The following is a 20,554-nucleotide window of genomic DNA, read 5'->3' on the forward strand; positions in this document are numbered from 1 at the left end:
GTGCGTGTGTGTGTGTAAATGTGTAATTCAGTGGTTCGTCGCGGCGGTGGCGGCGGTAGGGACCGGGAAATCAAAAAAGCACAATCATGCCGTGGCCTAAGATGGCGGCCCGTATGGGAAAAACGGTAGTGCCAACCGCGTTTACCGAACGTGGCGATTACTAATAACGGCGACGGAAGTCGATTATTAATCAAAACGGTATGACAACGGACGGACTTTATATTTGTTATTAATAATGTTTTACTAGTATTCCGGCGTTTTACTCGTTCGTCCGTTAAATCAATCGGCAGTTCGGCACGTCCGTCACAATGTTATGACACCGCCGGACTCGCGATGTCACAAACGACGACACTGTGTCTGTGCCGCCCGCCGATAGTGCCAATCAATGTTTACGCTAAGATAACGACGTCTGGTCGAAATGTGTGATAAACTGATAATGTAGATTATACTATTAATTGTGTCTTACACTTATTGTCAGAATCATCTTGTAATAGTCTATTCTAAATTCTATTGTCTAACGTAAATATTAAGTATTATTAATCGTAGATCGTGAACGACGGACGTCATATTTCATCATTATTGTTGTTTTGTTCTCCGCTATTTTTTCCTTTTTTTCTTTTCTGAAAAGTATTTTGAGTATCGAAATCATTATTTAAACATAAATAAATATATATTATTATTTATAACATATCCGTTTGGCGTTTTTGTTGTTTGAAATTATCGTCCAGCCGCTGTACAATTTATATTATATTATTAATATTGATGTTACTTTAATACGTCATAAATATTACGTATAATTATCTGTCGTCAATCACCGTGAGCTCCTCGCTACGTCACGTCGGACATAGTCGTTCACGATGGCTGGACTAAAAGGTAAACGCACGGGCAGCGTGATCAATTGTTGTTAACGACACTGTTTGCCTTTCCGTGCGCATATTTTGAACGTTAACGATTCAAAGGCGTGTTACACTGCTACCGTTTAAATCATCAATATTACTGTTGTTGCTGTAGTATGATTTTTATCGCTAGCTTTTTTATGTACAATTATTTATTATCTAACGACAGGCTCCTTAATGCACGAATTTCATTTACATTATATATAAATTAACATATTACAGTTGTATACACATTTTAAATGACAAGATTATAAAAAAGTGATATATTGCTAAATTCAATAAGATAATAATAATAAAACTATAGGTTTTCATGGGCAAGATCCACAAGCAAAATAATAAGGGAAATTTGGATGAAATAGTGGGTGGGCATGATATGAAGCAGTAGGTATTTCTTTCTAAGGTAAATTTTAATTATCTGAAATTAAATAATATTGATGATTGACGTGAAAAAAACTGCTTATCTATATGATAGATTTGCATTAATTTATTTGAAGGTTATCGTCATTTTTAAATAATGAAATAAAATTAAACATATAATAAAAATATTCTCATTTAAAGTTTTTAAAATTATAGTGAGTATTTCCTTCTTCATTTAAAAAATAAAAAAAAATATATTTTTTTTATCTGATTTAAATATTCTTGTTTTTACGTAAGAAAATGTCAAAATCATAATAATTAAATTTGTTATTTCTATTTCTTAGTTCTGTATACAATATTTGTGGAAAAATACCAACTGTAACATATAAAAATTATGACATAAAACCAAAAATTTATCAAAACATATATTATAAAACTATATAAAATAATTCATGCATAAATTAAAGTGATAAAATTTAATATATTATATTGATATATACAACATGGTATCATATTTGGATTGGCACAAATCTTTCAAATTGTCCAATTTGATTTCAATTAGAGTTTGATCAAAGATCACCTACTATTGATCTTTAATATTAATAGGATGCTATGGTAGCTAATTTTTAAATTAATTAATTTTTATTAAGTCTGGGGTGTTACTCAGTGGTGTTCTTATAATTGCTTCTCAAATTTCGCTCATTTATTTTTCAACTAATTTAAAAAATGTACAGCTTTTTGTATTATTAGCTTAAATGATGACACAGTTAAGTTTAATGTGAAAACTTGATGGGAGTAGTCTCTTACCGGGGACACCCCTAGGTAGTGGTTATAGGATTAGGTTAGAAAAGTATGGTGCCACATTAATTTCTTTTAAATCTTTCTGAAGGGTTACTGGATAACAAAAGACAAGTCTGAGTTTTATGTGTGGAGGGTTTGATTGTGGTTTCTAGTATTAATACAATCATATGTCTTGTCTATTATTGGTTACTTTTCTTAAAATAAAATTGATTTTCCATAAACATTCTCCCATTCAGACTACTATATTTTTCAAACATTTGTTAATTGTTATCCTTATCCATAATGTATACTTATAGATTATACGTCTCTTAATTATATATATATTTTTTATTTAGTTTTACTTGATTTTTGCAAATAAAAAATAATAGTGTTTAAAGAATGTGCTTTAAGATAAAACATTTTATAATAAGTTATTATGATTTATGAATATTTATTTTTTACTTATAATATAAAAAAATAAGTATCATTTGAAACTTTTAGAGCTGATATTAAACATAACTATAAACTATTCTTTAGTAGCAAATAGTATACTTAGTAAAAAACCATAGATATATATTTTTCATATCTCATAATTTTTATGTTTAAAATATTATTTGAAATTTAATATTTTAGTATTGTGTTAACATTTAGAATACTGATATCTATTATTATTACCTACAAATAAAATGTAATTTAATAAAATATCAATAGTAGACAATTTAAATGATCTAGGAAGATGTTAATTATACTTTGAATTTCTTAATACTTTTTTAAGTATATTTTATAATTTTTTTTTTTTTATAAAATCAATGGCTGTACTCTAAGTTATTAAATAGGCTTTGTATTTCATACAGTATCATAACTGTGGTAGGAACCTAAAGTTAAAGCTAAATAATATTAAATATTGCATTTTTAATTGATTTTATAGTGTATATTTCATGTGTGATGTTATTACCATAAGTATAATAAGTATATATTGTGTTTATTATTGTATATTTTTTAGATTTACTATAATAACATATAAATTAATTATATATATTTTTTGTTTGTTTCATGATCCCCTTGGTTACTACAATTTGATATTAAATAGCGTAAGTTGTTAGTTTTATTATTTCATGAAATTAAAAATTGTAGATTTATATTAAAAGAGAAAAGTTTAAATTAAAATGTGTTGTTTTGAAATAGGTGTATATACTCTGTGAGCACTTCATACTTATTGTTTTGGACAAATTCATTAATTTTAATTGTTATATTTCTTTACAGTTTGATGAGTTTGGCTTTTGCTGGTTCCATTGGTATGACATTAGTCATATTAGCATGTGCGTTGCCGGATTTAAAGTAAGTCATTTGGTTGTTATTATTTATTACTTGTATACACTATTGTTGTTTTGAAGTTGTTTTAGTAAGTATTTCAACATATTTCAAAAAAATATACCTAATTTATTTGTTTTAGTTCTTGGTGGCCATTCATAGTAGTGGTATTTTATTTGCTGGCACCATTACCGACTATGTTAATGAAACGCTTCAATGATTACTCAGGATCTGGTAATGCTAATATGGACTTAGCTGTATTTATTACAATGGGTATAGTAGTGTCTTCATTTGCATTACCTATTATAATGGCTAGAGTCAATGCTGTAAGTTCTAATTGATTTTAAATGTTTATATTACTTTCAAAATAAATTTAAAAATTAACTCTGTTATTTTGCTTTTAGATTGCATGGACAGCCTGTAATTTTACATTGTGTGGGAACATAGTTGTGTATTTGACGTTTATAGGATTTTTTTTAACTTTATATCAAGAAGACACTGATTATAGTTTATGGTAATTTATTAAATAATTTTTATATGTTCATATGCTTATTCCTTATTTTAAATTAATATGTTATATTAAATAATATATAGTCAGTATCCTGAAAACAGGTATACCTTTTTAGTTTATGTATGATTTTATTTCTTTTTTTATTCTTATAAACATAATAATATTATTTTATGCCTAGATAAAATACACATTACTAGATGGAACAAAGGATTTCTAAATAACTATAGTTTTTGTTAGAAACTACTTTTATTTTTATTATAAGCTAAATTTACTTTAAGATTCAAACAAACGTAACTATTATACATTATGATTATTTAAATTTAAAATTGTAATAAGATATAAGTAATATATTTTTAACTATAATATAATACAAATAAAATAATATAATAATATTTGTTTTCATGTTTATCTGTTTAAAACTAAAAATAAATTATGTTTTTTTTTATTATACTCTGGTTTTTAAATTGTAAAATATGATAAAGGCAATAGACATCATAATTTTATTATAAGGTTTTCAGTATTCAATAATGTAAATATTGAATGTTTACACAATTACCACAAATACTATTACATTTTACTTGGACCATTGTTTTTAAGAGTTCACTATTTATTTCATTATTGTCAATGGATTTTGAATTACAAATTTGTGAACTATAAACATTGTATATATTTTTATTTATAAGATATTATTTTTAGTTTAACTGTTTTCTTATAGTTTTAAATAACTGATATAATTTATTTTTACGATTTTTTGTTAGTTTTCTTTAATATTATAATATAATATTGTACAACATTTGAAACGGTTGTTATTAATAATAAAAATATTAAATTAAAAATATTTAATAATAATTAATACGAAAAATCCGTTATAACGAAAGTCATAGAAGTCCCCTGCCGAAAAGCAGGGCTTATAAAGGCGTATTTGAATTTCCGTTATATTCGCATATATAATATATACATGATATATTTATATGCACTTATTTCATAGATTAAGTATTGGTCTACGTTTTATTACCTTTGCACTTTGTTGCCCGTACAAAATACACCCGTGCTAAATTCAGTTTCCCTTTGCTTTCATTTACCGTATAACGCCCTAGCACGTATACCTTGATAATTGCTGTCTATGGTTAGCCAGCCGCTGTGACCTTTCGGTATTTTGTTTTTTATGATACGCTATAGGCGAAAAAGACATTAGTAGATACAGTAAATTCCCGTTACAACGAATGCCAATACAACGAAAAATCCCGTTGTAACGAAACTCATAGAAGTCCCGCGCCAAAAAGAGCAGGGCTTATAAAGAGCGTATTCGAATTTTCGTTACAACAAAATTTCCATTACAATGAAAAAAATTAGGTCTCCTTAAGTTTGTTGTAACGGATTTTTACTGTATTATTATCGAAAAAAAAGGAAAGTATACCACATTGTCTTGCTTATGTTGATAGTTTTGATTTATATATTATAGTTGTGGATTCATCATTAGAAGTACATTAATACAATTAACATGAAATTTTTGTTCTCTATTACTAGGGTGAAGTCAGAAAGTTATTTTTTCAGTTAAAAACCATGTAGATATTTGTAGAAAGCTACAAATTGAATTTGACAACTTTAATTTGCAAACAATACTTGAAAGTTCGTCTTCATTATGTGACCAAGTTGAAAATAAGTACAGATGTTAGTGAACATCGTTTATTTACCAAATAATTATAATAATAATAGTTATGTGGCTTGGTATGGTGCGATCGTACACTCAACTGCGAAAACGCACTGGGTGTACGTATCGGCCGGTGTTGCTAGCTCCCGGGATGGGTGAACACTCGGAATTTTAGTGACAAATCCTTGCCACACATACAAAAAACGTGTTTCAACCTACTACCGTTCCTCTCCTCTAAAAATGAATATAAACCATCCAATGGCCTTTGTTGCCGCGGATTAATTAATAATTAATAAAAAAAAAAAAAAAAAAAAAAAAAAATAATAATCTATTATAATAATTTTTTTAAAACAACTGGATTTGTGAAAAATGAACATTGCATGTACTTTATAAGATATTGTTTTTAGTTTAACTGTTTTCTCATAGTTTTAAATTATTTTACGATTCCAGCTAGTCTTCTTTAGCATTATTATAATATAAGATTGTAAAACATTTTAAACTGTTGTTATAATTATAAAATATTTAAGGTTTTTTTTTGAAATGGTTTATAGTATGGACATATTAAGGTGAATTCATGTTTTAAGTTTAAGTCTCTTGTGACTTGTGATTTTCTGAGTTAGTGATTTTCAATAAAACGGGGACCATGTTGAAGGACGTTGATATAATCTGAAATTAATTGCATTTAGTTAGGTATTTTGTACAAACTGTATAATTGTCATTACTATAATTATTTGAAAATAAATCTAAATTAATACATTAGCGAATAGTTGTAAGTTGATAATTTTTTTTGGCGAAGCTTTTATCACCATTTGATTCGCATCATTCATTCGCATTGTAAATAATAACAACTTCTTGAATTTTAAATCCATCTTCGTCCAATTACAAGAGTATATGCTAAAGTTGACTAATTCTCTCTGTATAAAAATTAATTATTATTAATCTAAATGCGCTAATATCAATTTTATAATAGTTTTTATACTTGTATGTTTATATTTTCAAATAGATAACAATAAATGAATAACCTTGAGGCAATAAAGGCAACTGTTGAGCCGATTTTGATTAAGTTTAGGGCGGTATCCAATCCCGGTGTCAGGCAGGCCTATTTTAGTTAAATATAATAAAACTAATGGTTAAATAATATATGTACTATCTTTTAAAAAGGTACTTTTCATTTGTACTTAAATAGAGATAAAAAAACATTAACTTAAAAAGTATTTAAGCACAAATATTTATCTAAATATATTTGTTTTAACTTAGTGATCAATACTTTTCCTCTAATATTTTTGCTTAAAATTCCACCAATGAGACCACAGACTCATTTTTACTGTATATACAGTAAAATCCGCTTATTTGGGACATCGCATAAAGGGGACAACTTGGCATAGTCCCGAACGGATGTATAAGTTTAATGCAATTTAAATTCGCTAATCCGGGACAAACCATCGGTTATAAGGGATAAAAATAAAAGCGTTTAACTCTTTAATTTAAGAATGTAAATCAATTAATGTATAATAAATATCTATGATAAAATAATCAAAATAATAATAATAAATAATAATAAATATTATTATATATATATAATATAATAATATATAATATTATTATATATTATTATTATTATTATTATTATTATTATTTTTTTTTTTATTATTATTAATTATTTAATAATAATTAATGTACGATATAATAATACTAAATAGTAAATATGTATATATAATGTTAAACTGCTAATAATAATAATAATATTTATTTTTTAAATAAAGTATGAATTAAGTGTGTATGTATGTATTTTTTTAAATAAAGTTATTATGTATGTATATGCACTTTAATAGTTAACTTTTAAACTAACGTCAATAAAAAGTTTGAATTTATTATCTATAAAAAAAGTTCAATTGGATTAACTTTATGAGTAGCTAATGAAATAATATAAACGAAGAATTCGATGGAGTTAATCTTGATTCAACATTTTTTGAAAATTAAGAGTTAAGACATAATAAAAGTATTGCAACATTACTTCGAAAAATGACGACGTATTTTAGTAGCTGAGTAACAGCTACTAAAAAGTCTATAAGTAGAGATCAATTCAAATGTCTCACTGATTAAAACTTCTTTTATAGTTTTCTATTTACCAAATCCAAATGATAACAAATTGAAAAAATATATTTTTATCACAACTATAAATCATAATCCAATAATATATGTTATTATAATTAGCTTTACAATTGGCTCACTGGCTTGTATAAAATATTTTCATTTCATCAACGATATATTCTACTTTATCAAAAACATGCATTACTTAATTAATATTATTGTATAAATTTAAATAAGAAACATACCAAAATGAATAAGTACGTCAAGAATAAGAAATAGAATGAATCCGTTGCAACGCAAAATAGAATTGTTGGTTTCATAATAGAATAAAATAATTTTATTTTCCTGAAAAAATTTAGTATATATATGATACATCTCTTATTTGAATTATTTTTTAAGCACATTTTTTGAATAAAATATTTTTTTCATTATAATTTCAGTATTTTTTTTTTCAATGGCATAAATTTTAAATTTCATACTCCTTACCTAAATATTTTGTTGTCAGTTTTTCTATTACATACAAATATGATCTCTTAGAAAAGGTTTGTTAAAATGATTTATAGTCAAGATGAGAGAGTGAAGTGGCGGGAATACCTTACACAATTTTGGCCCAGTTCTTGATTCATGGAAACGTTAAATAATTTAAAATATATAACTATTAGATAATCTTTTGAAATTTTAATATTTATTAATAAAAAAAAATATTTTACTTTGGAAAACCAAATTATTAATAGATTTTGTTATAAAAAAAATGATAAAAGTAGTATAAAATATAATATATTTCATAACTGTTGTTTAATAATGAATTAAAATTATAAAAAAAAAATATATTTCAAAAATAAATTTACAAATCTACTTTTGGGGGTTATGAGTGTTAATTGTTTAAAAAATAACCCTACATGTATGTATAAATTTGTTCAAATTTGTTTGAATTGAACAAGATTTTTGCAAGTAAATTTTATATACCTTATGGATAAAGTTATCCATGTTTTTTTTTTAAGAAATACTTACAAATTAAGTTGTAGTTGGTCACGTAGAATTGATTTTAATTCTTTATAATAGTCTGCACCTAAAAGCATTATAGAATTAATTAACTAATACAATTGTCATGAAATTTCGACTTTAATAAATGTGTATTCTATCAAAATATTAACTTATGTAGATGTTATTTTTTTTATATACTAGGTAAAAATATGTACTTGTTTCACTTGAACATTAAAGTAAAAGTATAGATAATATTATTATAATTAATAATACGTTAAAATTCATGGGTGGATATAGTTGGAAGAAGAAAGAAACTTTAAATATATAAATGATCTATAAGTTATAATCCGCTATGATCATTAAAAAAAGGGTTGTTCTCAATCGTATTGGCTTTTTGGATTAGCGGTAAGGCCTTTGTTAATTTTGAGTGTTCTCGATAACTACTGTATCGCGATTTATAGTATCATAAAATTTGCTCCAACGACCTATTTTCAATTTATTCTATACCTATAACTTAGTATAGGTTCCTACTTTTTTTAAATGCTCGTAGCGATAGTGATTATTCATATGTATGGTTATGCCATCAAACGGTTGAGAATTATTACTAGTCAAAATTGAAAAAGAAATTATCACTAATTCAAAAAACCAATACTATTGAGAATGAGTTTATATGTGCAACGTTGCAATATCATTTATTTTGCTATTGAAAATTCAGCTCGTCGTATTTAGTTTGACATAAATTTGGAATCAATATTAGTAATTATAACTTAAAACAATCATAAACAAAATATCAAACAAATATTTACCTATAATAAATATTTAACTAGTTATCTATGTTGTATGTATCAGTTATAGCGAAATAGCGTAAGTTGACATACTTCAATTATTTTGATAAATTACTTTAATTTTTATTTTTCACAAATAACATATATCGATATAATGTTTGGTATATTCAATTTTATTAAGTCTGCTTTATATAGTTCAATGACAACAAATTGTACAACGTTGGAAAAAAATTATATAATTAATAACTATAACTAATAAATGTTAAATACTATAGTGCTATATTAATGTTTTTTACGTTTATAATGCTTAAATAAATCAAATATCTTACTTATTTGAAGTTTATCTTCGTATCCAATTTTGTTGAACGCAATAATTAGTACATTTAGTTGGGAAATTATAGCTGAACAGAGTGAAATTAATAAGAAGTCGAACATTATCAAAACGTACATTGCTAATAATCCTATTTTTGTTTCTATTAAGTAAAATATTACGATAAATTGATTATACGTTTTTGTGGTTACGTTAAAACACAAATTCATAACGTTCTTGGCACGAATATTTGAGTTTTCTAAATTTGCTATTTCATTAAACACTAATGGAAAAATAAACCATTGTATGACAATCACGAACGAAAAAATTAAGAAGTAATTTGTAAATTTTATAGTTTTATCACGATGTTTGTACAGTACTTCGCCATCTTTAGAACATTTTTTAGTCGTTAAAAAATTCAATTGCATAATTTTAAATAGATCTAAAAATCTGTCTCTGTCATTGAAGCATTTGAATAACTTCCAACACGATATATAAACGTGAGAACTTGTGAAGAAAATTAAAACATAGTCAATGTTGCTAATAGGGTTGCACTTAGTAAAAAATGATGTAGAAATTCCGTAAAATTGAATACATATGCTAATCACAGCATACAAAATACAAAAATGCTGGTGAATGTTCCATCCAAAAATCTTTATTCCTTCACTAGAATCAAATATTTGGTAGAATTGAAGTTGCCTTAATAGTTTCAAATTGATTATAACATCTTGTCCATTAAATTTATCCATCGCATGTGATTTAATTGAACTAAAAAAAAAAAAGAGTAAAGTTTTATGAGAAATTATTGGTATTTACTACACCTTACTAAATAGATACTAGCAATTATCAAATATAAATATCAAATAATTTTCAATTTTCGTCAAGCTAATGAGGTTTTCAATTCCAAGATAGATGATCAGTTCGTATTAGTTGTTTCATAAGTCAAGGATCTAGGGATAATGTTTTCTAGTAATTTGTATTTTGCTGAACACTTACATACGATATACGACAAAGCTATACGACACTGAGGATCCATCAGGAGAATTCGTTTAGAGTTTAATGATAAAATAAGTGTCCTAAAGTCTTATATTCCGCGTTAGTAAGATCTCAACTAGAATATGGATCAGTGATTTGGAATTTATATTATAAAAATTTAGTAAAAAACATTTTCAAAACCGTTTTCTTTGTGTTTTATGATAGAAGTTACGTAGATCAGAAGAGTGTATAAATGTCACCTATTATTAATGAATTTAAATTGGAAAATCTAGAGTTGAAAAGAAACTTTTTTGATGTACTATGTATTTATAATATTTGTAATTTTAAAATAGATTGCTCTGAAGCTTTTAAGTTGATACCGATTAATGCTTCAAAGTATTTCCTCCATCTTGTTCTATACACCGACATATCGTTGTATTTATGGGTAAAAGTTACGACTAAAAAGATTATTAACAACATTTAACGTGTAATGAATCAAAAATAAGCTTGTGCGTTGCTATTGATGAAACTTTACCTTATAATAATATATTAAACTAGAGATGTTTTAGTTAGGTAGTTTTAAAAATAAATGACAAGACTAAGAGTGTCGACTTTCCTTTGCCTAGTCGTTTATTGTTTATTAATGCCTATTTATTATTACGATTTGTCTGGATCGTGAATATAGATTTATAAATATTATTTACTTTACACTTTTTATATTACACCGAAGTCTACGTTGTCTTAATAAATAATGTTCTTTTTATTCTGGATTTTCAATTATATATTAATATATTTTCTTACCTGATAATCGTCGTAGACAAGATGTTAAATTAAATCTAAATGAATACTTCGGTGTTGAAAAGGATGTTAGAACAAAGTCAAAACAATAATGATTCGGATTTGAATATTAATTTATAACTTAACAACAAGAGAAAAAAGGTCAATGTTGGTTTTAAGTTAAACAAGACTCTGCTTAATAAGTAAGGCGGTGTACGAGTTGCACTGAACTGGCTGTTGGGTGGAAGCAGACTGATCTGAGAGTCAAAATGGGGGCTCCACTTATAGAATTTACCTTTGATACTTGTTGTTCCATTAGAAATTATTATTGTTTATTGTCATAGGTAAAAAATATGTTATTTAATAGATTACATAGGTACAAAATATGGTATATATGACATGAACATTTTGTCAAGTAAGTGAATAATAGTTTAATAGAATAATCAGTATTTTTGTATAATAGTGAAAACTTCACAGGTAAGAATATATTGTTATAAAGGTAATATTAGTGTATTAGATATAGTAATGACATCTGATTGCAAGTAAGTATAAATGTTATAACTATTAATAAGTATAATTTTGATTGTTGTAATGGGGTACAAAGATGTGCTATTGTCAGTCATATATTTTGACATTATGCATAATTTTGGATATTGTATTTAATACAGGGCTTAGATATTTATAATAGGTGTTTTATGATTAACACAATTGAAATGATGATATTCATCATAATATGAATATCATTACAACGAGTTAAACAATTATCATTTTTTTTTTATAATTCTGAAATCAAGTTAAGGTCAATAATTTTTCATTCGTATTATAATTTGTAATTTGTGATTCATTTTGTCTATTCTTAAAAAATGTACGTATTTTTTTTGCCTTTTTGATGTATCTAAATAAATATCTAAGAAACCTAATCTATCTAAAATAAAAATGCTGGTTAGTTATTTATTCCTGTGTTAATCGATTAAATAACGCAGTGAATCAAAATACAAAAAAAAAAAAAAAATATAGTGTATATAAGAACTGTTTCACTATGAATTACTGTGATCACACAAAATGATGCGTATCATTTGAGGTTAGGCTAATTCAGTTTAAGATTAATGTGTGTCTTTAGCTTGCAATCGTATTAGCTCACTTCCCACACTTAACGCGCTATAATAATTATTAGATTCATTTGTTTGTAGAAAAAATAAAGTTTAACATGAACAAAATTATTTTTGAAACTTATTACGTAAAGTAATAGGTTTGGACAATAAAGCAGTAATTTGATTTAAATAATAACAAAATCAACACATCTGTAAAAATTACAGTGAAACCAAAATATTCGGAAAAATAATAATAAACGGAAAGTTAAAAAAAAATTGTCTTGTCTTATTTCGGTTTTTAATTGAAAAAAAAATTATACTCACGCCGTATTAGAAGACTGATGGCGATATCCACGATGATTTAATGTTTAGAGCGACCAATGGCTCAAATTTTAATGTGTTATGCAACAGTCACCACAGAAGAATGTGTAAAATTGGCATTATCACTAACAAAAGTAAAACTATACAATTCATAACGCACGCAATAAATATATATGATTTTCAGGTCTACATGTATTATATCATTGATTATAAAATAATAATAATAATAATAAAATATTAGTGTAGGTATTTATAATCAATGATTATATATCAATATTAAAAAATAGCGAGGAAATGGGTATAAGTTTACTTTTTTATTATTTATAATAATTATGATACACGGTATGGAGAACGAAAAAAAAAAAATAACTAATACGTCCGAAGACACGCAAGAAAAATGCATTTAATACTTGACTTGCAGTATGTTTAATATATTATTTAACTATCTTTTGTTAAAATATAATTGAGTGGTTGACTTTTACCTATCAGGTAGTTTTATTTTTTATAATGGTTATTAATAGGGCTTGGATTTTAAAGCAAGATAAATAACAAAAAAAAAAAAAAAAAAAAATCACACAATTATTTTAATGAATCGTAACATTGCGAAGCAAATACATTTTTCGTAATAAAATAAATTATTACTTAATGGTTGCGTACAATACGACATATTAAAAATTGACAATATTGTGGCGATAGTGCGATGCGCAGAGCACAGGAAATATCGGTTTATCCATGATAAAGTAATGTAATAACGCAAAAAATAAAATAAATAAAAAATATAGTAAGTAAAGAGGAAAATGAAGCCTAAAGTAAGAATATATTAATTTTAAAGAGACAAATACAAGGGACACAAGCCTTGAATAAATGTCGGATCTGAGGAACCTTCTTCCCTACACTTATAAGTGCTGGAGAATAAAGTCACCTATCAGATTTAAATATTGAAATTATTTAAAATTACGTTATTACCTTCCTCCTGATGGTCGGAGGGCTCTCGAAATCGTGATTCGAGAATATGATCAAATACACTGTAGTGATTAAATGCAGAAAAGCAGATTTACACAAATCAACGCAAATAAAATAATGCTCATGCACCTTACCTTATTCGCTGTTGAACTCGTTAACCTGTAGTTGTCTTGACAAAACTGAAATGGGTTAATCACACGGGTCCAAATAAAAAAATAACACTGAAGTATTTCGTTGAAGTGAAAATGGTCCAGTTGTCGCTCGCAGTAAGTCTCCGGTGTGATGGGTGTGTATGGTGCTCATGCACTCTTAAGAGATGTTACTGATACTAATGGTGCGCCTGCACTGATGAGAGAGAGGACGACGTGGTCAAGCCTGCCAGTGTCGCAGGCGGTTCCAACAAAGGCCTCCGCGTCCTTAAAGAAATCGGCTTTCTCCACGATGACGGAGAGCCTCATTGGACCATCCCTTGTCTCTGGCGGCACACGAAATAGATCACTCGCTTTGCGCCGTATTGCCGGAATAACGTGTAAGTTCCTACGTGACCAAACAATGTAAATCGTCTCTTTCATCGGTGATCAATAGGGATTATTGGTATTTATAGACGGCTATCCGTGTGCGACAACTTTACCGTTATTTATTTAATGAAATAATAAAATATACAATAAATTATGATGTGTGAGCATATCATTACAGTAATTTGAAGGCTTATCGCTTTTTCTTTCACTGCCAAAAAAGCCGTTCTAAGGATATAATAATTATGTTATTTGTTGTCAGTAGTATAATAATATAATATTAATTCATGCAGCGCAATCTACCGGCAGCTATTATAACTACAATTTTAGTCATCGAATTTCAATCCATTGCCTATCGGTCTATTCTATAATCAATGGTATAAATACACGCATGTGTACAATTCTATTTAGACGTATATATAAAATATAGTTGACGAAGTGTAGTTGAATATAATTTAAATTTGTTCGTGTTATAATTATTGGGGACTGTCCACTGGGGAGACGCCGTCCATAAGTTTCCTTTGATGCACCGCCCTTTCAAAATTATCAACTAAATTTTCTACCAGAAATCAATCTCAAAATTTAAAATTGAAGCACCGTTTCTAGTTCTAAAGTTTCACAGAAGTAAAGCTATTTATTTGTTATAAGTTGAATACATTTATATAAATCATTGTTATACATAATAATTACACATAGTAGCCGAGACTTTGTGGACCTTTTCTATAAAGAAAATTTAAAATATTTTTTAAAAGCCTTGGCTGCTCGTGAATTTTGGAAACGATACTTAAAGTTTAGACGGAGGTGATGAATGTAAATTTAAACTTTTGTATCTTTTCCCCAATTGTAATAATTTTGTATGTAAATACTGAATTTCACTGATTAGATTTTTTTACTTGTATAATAAATATAAACTCTACCATTATTGTTTTTAACGCTTTCTGTTTGCTACACGTGTGCGTCCATACTTTGAAGTATCGAATTTTCTTGCTTTGTCGACATATATTCAATGCATGAGCTACTTACTATGTGAACGGCATTAGTAATATATCTTATAAAAGTACCATTAAACATATTAATTTGTGAAATTAAATGTTTTTACGTGAAGCTGAAAAAAAAATTTAATTTTCACGTAGAGTGAATAATTATTCTTTAATTGTTTAAACAAAACTTTAGAGTCTACAGTTTGTTTTTTTTTTATATTTAGATATTTCGAAAATAATTATAATTTTGTCCATTGAACTTATCCATTACGTCATGTGATTTCATTGTACTTATAAAACGCTTATATGTACTCGCACATTGTGTTATATAACTAATGGCGATGTACACGATGTTTTAAACGTTTACAACGACCAATGTCGCAGAACTTAATGTGTTATGAAACGGTAAACGACGGCAGTATGTGAAAGATTGAAATGATCACCAGTAACAGTAAAATACATAATAGTCCTAACACATGTAATGAATGCATATAATTATTAGTTCCACATGACGTATTATTTATACATTGAAAAATAAAGAGAAAAAGGGTACAAGTTAACTTTTTTATTATTTATAATAATTATGATGTACGTAAAACGAAAAAAATTATTAATACTTTCAAAGACACGCAAGAAAATTGCATTTAATATTTGACATGCATTATGTCTAATATATTATTAAACAATATCTTGTAAAAGTAATTGACTGTTTGACCTTTACCTATATAGACAAAACTTTAAAGTCTATTGTCGATTGTTGTTGTTGTTGTTGTTTTTTTTTTTTTGATGCATTAGAAAAATATAAATCTTGTAAAATTATTGTAATAACGATTAAGACTACTCACGTGATGAAGTGATCTGATTTTAAGTAACACGGCGTTTCGCATATATAATATATACATGATATATTTATATGCACTTATTTCATAGATTAAGTATTGTTCTACGTTTTATTACCTTTGCACTTTGTTGCCCGTACAAAATACACCCGTGCTAAATTCAGTTTCCCTTTGCTTTCATTTAGCGTATAACGCCCTAGCACGTATACCTTGATAATTGCTGTCTATGGTTAGCCAGCCGCTGTGACCTTTCGGTACTTTGTTTTTTATGATACGCTATAGGCGAAAAAGACATTAGTAGATACAGTAAATTCCCGTTACAACGAATGCCAATACAACGAAAAATCCCGTTGTAACGAAACTCATAGAAGTCCCGCGCCAAAAAGAGCAGGGCTTATAAAGAGCGTATTCGAATTTTCGTTACAACAAAATTTCCATTACAATGAAAAAAATTAGGTCTCCTTAAGTTTGTTGTAACGGATTTTTACTGTATTATTATCGAAAAAACAGGAAAGTATACCACATTGTCTTGCTTATGTTGATAGTTTTGATTTATATATTATAGTTGTGGATTCATCATTAGAAGTACATTAATACAATTAACATCAAATTTTTGTTCTCTATTACTAGGGTGAAGTCAGAAAGTTATTTTTTCAGTTAAAAACCATGTAGATATTTGTAGAAAGCTACAAATTGAATTTGACAACTTTAATTTGCAAACAATACTTGAAAGTTCGTCTTCATTATGTGACCAAGTTGAAAATAAGTACAGATGTTAGTGAACATCGTTTATTTACCAAATAATTATAATAATAATAATAAGCTATTCTAATAATTTTTTTAAAACAACTGAATTTGTGAAAAATGAACATTGCATGTACTTTATAAGATATTGTTTTTAGTTTAACTGTTTTCTCATAGTTTTAAATTATTTTACGATTCCAGCTAGTCTTCTTTAGCATTATTATAATATAAGATTGTAAAACATTTTAAACTGTTGTTATAATTATAAAATATTTAAGGTTTTTTTTTGAAATGGTTTATAGTATGGACATATTAAGGTGAATTCATGTTTTAAGTTTAAGTCTCTTGTGACTTGTGATTTTCTGAGTTAGTGATTTTCAATAAAACGGGGACCATGTTGAAGGACGTTGATATAATCTGAAATTAATTGCATTTAGTTAGGTATTTTGTACAAACTGTATAATTGTCATTACTATAATTATTTGAAAATAAATCTAAATTAATACATTAGCGAATAGTTGTAAGTTGATAATTTTTTTTGGCGAAGCTTTTATCACCATTTGATTCGCATCATTCATTCGCATTGTAAATAATAACAACTTCTTGAATTTTAAATCCATCTTCGTCCAATTACAAGAGTATATGCTAAAGTTGACTAATTCTCTCTGTATAAAAATTAATTATTATTAATCTAAATGCACTAATATCAATTTTATAATAGTTTTTATACTTGTATGTTTATATTTTCAAATAGATAACAATAAATGAATAACCTTGAAGCAATATAGGCAACTGATGAGCCGATTTTGATTAAGTTTAGGGCGGTATCCGATCTCGGTGTCAAGCTGACCTATTATAGTGGAAATTAATAAAACTAGTGGTTAAGTCTTAAGTAATATGTGTATCATAGTAAGACTTTCTTAAAATATCTAAAGTATTGACCAACATAAAATATACCTTGATAAATATTTTAGAAGATAATAGTATGCCTATTGTCAGACATTGGTTACCTATTCCCTAATATTTTATTTTTATTACATCGGTATTATTTGAGTTATACTAAACAATGTTTCAATATTGTTTCATAATGTAACTTTTGTTTTATATTATTTTTTTTTTCATTATTAGAAAATTGTTATTAACTATCTATAGGTGAAATATAATTCATTAATATATGCTAATTGATATAGTGACTATCTGTGTAATTGTATGATAATATTATGATGATTGTATAATTATTTTCAATTGACTGACACTTGACTTATTTGTATAAAAGATTTTCAATGCGTCAACCAAATTTTCTACCGTATCGATAACATGCGTTAGTTAAATATTATTGTACAAGTTTAAATAAAAAAACATACCAAAATGAATAAGTACATCAAGATTATGAAATAGAAAGAATCCACTGCAACGGACAATAGAATTGTTGGTTTCATAATAGAGTAAAACAATTTTATTTTCCTGAAAAAATTATGCATTTCTTCTGGGTGATTCTTTAGGTAACGGGTACACATAATCTCAGAAAGATATTTTTTAAACAATTTTTTTCTCATCAATTTGAATAAAAAATTCAAAAAAATTCATAAAAAATTCTTTTTGAACAAAATATTGTATGATAATTAATTTTTTTCATCATAATTTCAATATTTTTTAAAACAGCATATATTTTAAATTTCATATTCTTTAGATAAATATTTTTTTGTCAGTTTTTATATAATCTACAAATCAAATTTCTGATAAGTTATAAGTGGTTTGTTAGTATAAGAGAATGAAGTGGCAGAAATATTTCGGAGACTTTTGGCCCAGTTTCTGACTCATAAAATTAATAAATAATTAAATATATATAATTAGTGACTCTTCCGAAATTTAAAAATAAAATGTAACATTTTTAAAAAATTCGTTTGATAATGAATTAAAATTATCTAAAAAATAATATTTTAAAAAGACAATACATTTCGGGATTGCGAGTATTAATTGTTTAAATAATAACCTTACATATGTGTAAAAATTAGTTCAATATTGTATTGTAACCATATGAATATAAACATACATATGTGAAACATTTTTTTCTCTTTATTGTGTATATAATATTTACACATATTGTTTAAAATGACTTGCTTTTTAAATTGAACAAGATTTTTGCAAGTAATTTTTATATTTATTATATCTACATTAAGTTATCCGTGTTTTTTTTAAAGAAATACTTACAAATTAAGCTGTCATTGATCATGTAGAATCGATTTTAATTCTTTATAATAGTCTGTAATAATAATATAGAAATATATAATAAATGCGTATTTTATCAAAATATTAACTTATGTAGATGTTTTTTTTCTACATGTTAGGTAAAAATGTGTACTCGTTTCACTTGAAAATTAAAGTAAAAGTATATATAACATTATTATAAGTAATAATACGTTAAAATTCATGGGCGAGTTGGAAGGAGGGAGAGAATTAATCACTCCAAATCACTGAGATAGATAACAACTAGTATTAGTTGCTATCTATCTCAGTGCTCCAAATATATAAGTGATTTATAATACATTAAGTTATCATTTGCTATAATCATTAAAAAAAAGTGATTCGTTCTCAATCGTACTGGTTTTTTGGATTAACGGCTTACAAAGAACTTATTTATTTTTTATTTTTTAGTGTTTCTAAATTTTCGATAACCATCCCAGTGGGAAATAGCGTTGTGAAATTTTCTCCGTCGACCGTCACTAAGTTAAACCCAAAATAATTGGATAGACCCGTTTTGTTCTATGCTGTGGTGATACCTATTAAAGAAGATTTGTCCTATGACATAATGGGACACAGGTATGATAATATTATCAATAATAAATATAAATTATATTTTTACTTGTGATAAAGCTAACAGGCAAATAAAAATTGGGCAGGCCCGGGACTAGTTCATTCACCACGTAAACGCGCCACTACCATCGACCTATTTTCGATTTGTTTAATATAAATTATTATAGGTTCTCATCTTTTTTTTTAATGGTCATATCGATAATGGTCGCTTACGGCTATTAAACGATCGAAAATACACCACATCAGAAAAGAAGTTATAGCTAATCGAAAAAACCAATATGCTTTCGTATAACATTATAGTATCATTTATTTGGCTATTGAAGAATTTAGCACGTTGTATTTTGGTGGTCAATCGATTGATCTTTAGCTTAGACTAGTTTCAAATAAATCCTTTTTTATTTAAGAAAAAACATTTTACTTTATTGATTTATTGAAAATATAAACGTAAAAAATTATTAATAATTATAATTCATATTGTTAAAATAATTTCCTTGAAATGAGTCATAAGTTAACAATTATTATTTTATAAAAACATAAAGGGACCTACCATCAAATAATAGAAAAGATTTTTTTATTATAAGTTTGACATACATTTGGAATCAATATTGATTGTATTCATAACTTAAAACAATTAAAAACATAATAATAAAAAAAAATATGAACCTGTAATAATTAATAAAGTACATGTTTTACGAGTTACCTATATAAAGTTAGTATGTATCAGTGATAACGAAATGGCGTAATCTAACTAGCTTACATACTTTAACTTAACATTGTTAAATTAATTTTTATTTTATTTTTTACATACCACATAACATATTGATTATGTATAAAAGTATTTTCAATTATGTTAAGTTTG

The 20,554-nt window shown here is 26.2% G+C and overlaps 3 protein-coding genes across 5 annotated transcripts; 1 reads left to right on the forward strand and 2 right to left on the reverse strand.

Moving 5' to 3' along the window:
- Positions 1-445: 445 nt before the first annotated feature.
- Positions 446-4,163, forward strand: LOC113549723 (leptin receptor gene-related protein). Of its 3 annotated transcripts, XM_026951168.1 has the most exons (5): positions 446-873; positions 3,297-3,371; positions 3,487-3,670; positions 3,749-3,858; positions 4,034-4,163. In XM_026951168.1, coding segments are annotated over exons 2-5 (366 nt in total). In that variant the 5' UTR covers positions 446-873; positions 3,297-3,300; the 3' UTR covers positions 4,035-4,163. The 3 variants fall into 3 exon arrangements, with proteins under 3 accessions (XP_026806969.1, XP_026806967.1, XP_026806968.1); XM_026951166.1 differs by lacking the exon at positions 4,034-4,163 and having other exon boundaries at positions 3,749-3,994; XM_026951167.1 differs by lacking the exons at positions 446-873; positions 4,034-4,163 and adding an exon at positions 3,044-3,124 and having other exon boundaries at positions 3,749-4,002.
- Positions 4,164-6,022: 1,859 nt separating this feature from the next.
- Positions 6,023-7,917, reverse strand: LOC113549602 (odorant receptor 46a-like). The gene is made up of 4 exons (XM_026950985.1): positions 7,843-7,917; positions 6,486-6,605; positions 6,262-6,420; positions 6,023-6,172 (listed from the first exon to the last, which is right to left on the reverse strand). The coding sequence occupies exons 1-4, from the start codon at positions 7,915-7,917 to the stop codon at positions 6,092-6,094; spliced, it is 435 nt and encodes a 144-aa protein (XP_026806786.1). The 3' UTR covers positions 6,023-6,091.
- A 9,231-nt stretch (positions 7,918-17,148) lies between these two features.
- LOC113549871 (odorant receptor 46a-like) lies at positions 17,149-18,266 on the reverse strand. Its single transcript, XM_026951357.1, has 4 exons — positions 18,246-18,266; positions 17,612-17,731; positions 17,388-17,546; positions 17,149-17,298 (listed from the first exon to the last, which is right to left on the reverse strand). The coding sequence occupies exons 1-4, from the start codon at positions 18,261-18,263 to the stop codon at positions 17,218-17,220; spliced, it is 378 nt and encodes a 125-aa protein (XP_026807158.1). The 5' UTR covers positions 18,264-18,266; the 3' UTR covers positions 17,149-17,217.
- Positions 18,267-20,554: the final 2,288 nt, after the last annotated feature.

Source organism: Rhopalosiphum maidis, chromosome 4 (genome assembly GCF_003676215.2).
Source record: "Rhopalosiphum maidis isolate BTI-1 chromosome 4, ASM367621v3, whole genome shotgun sequence".
In the NCBI taxonomy this organism is placed as follows: Eukaryota; Metazoa; Arthropoda; class Insecta; order Hemiptera; family Aphididae; genus Rhopalosiphum; species Rhopalosiphum maidis.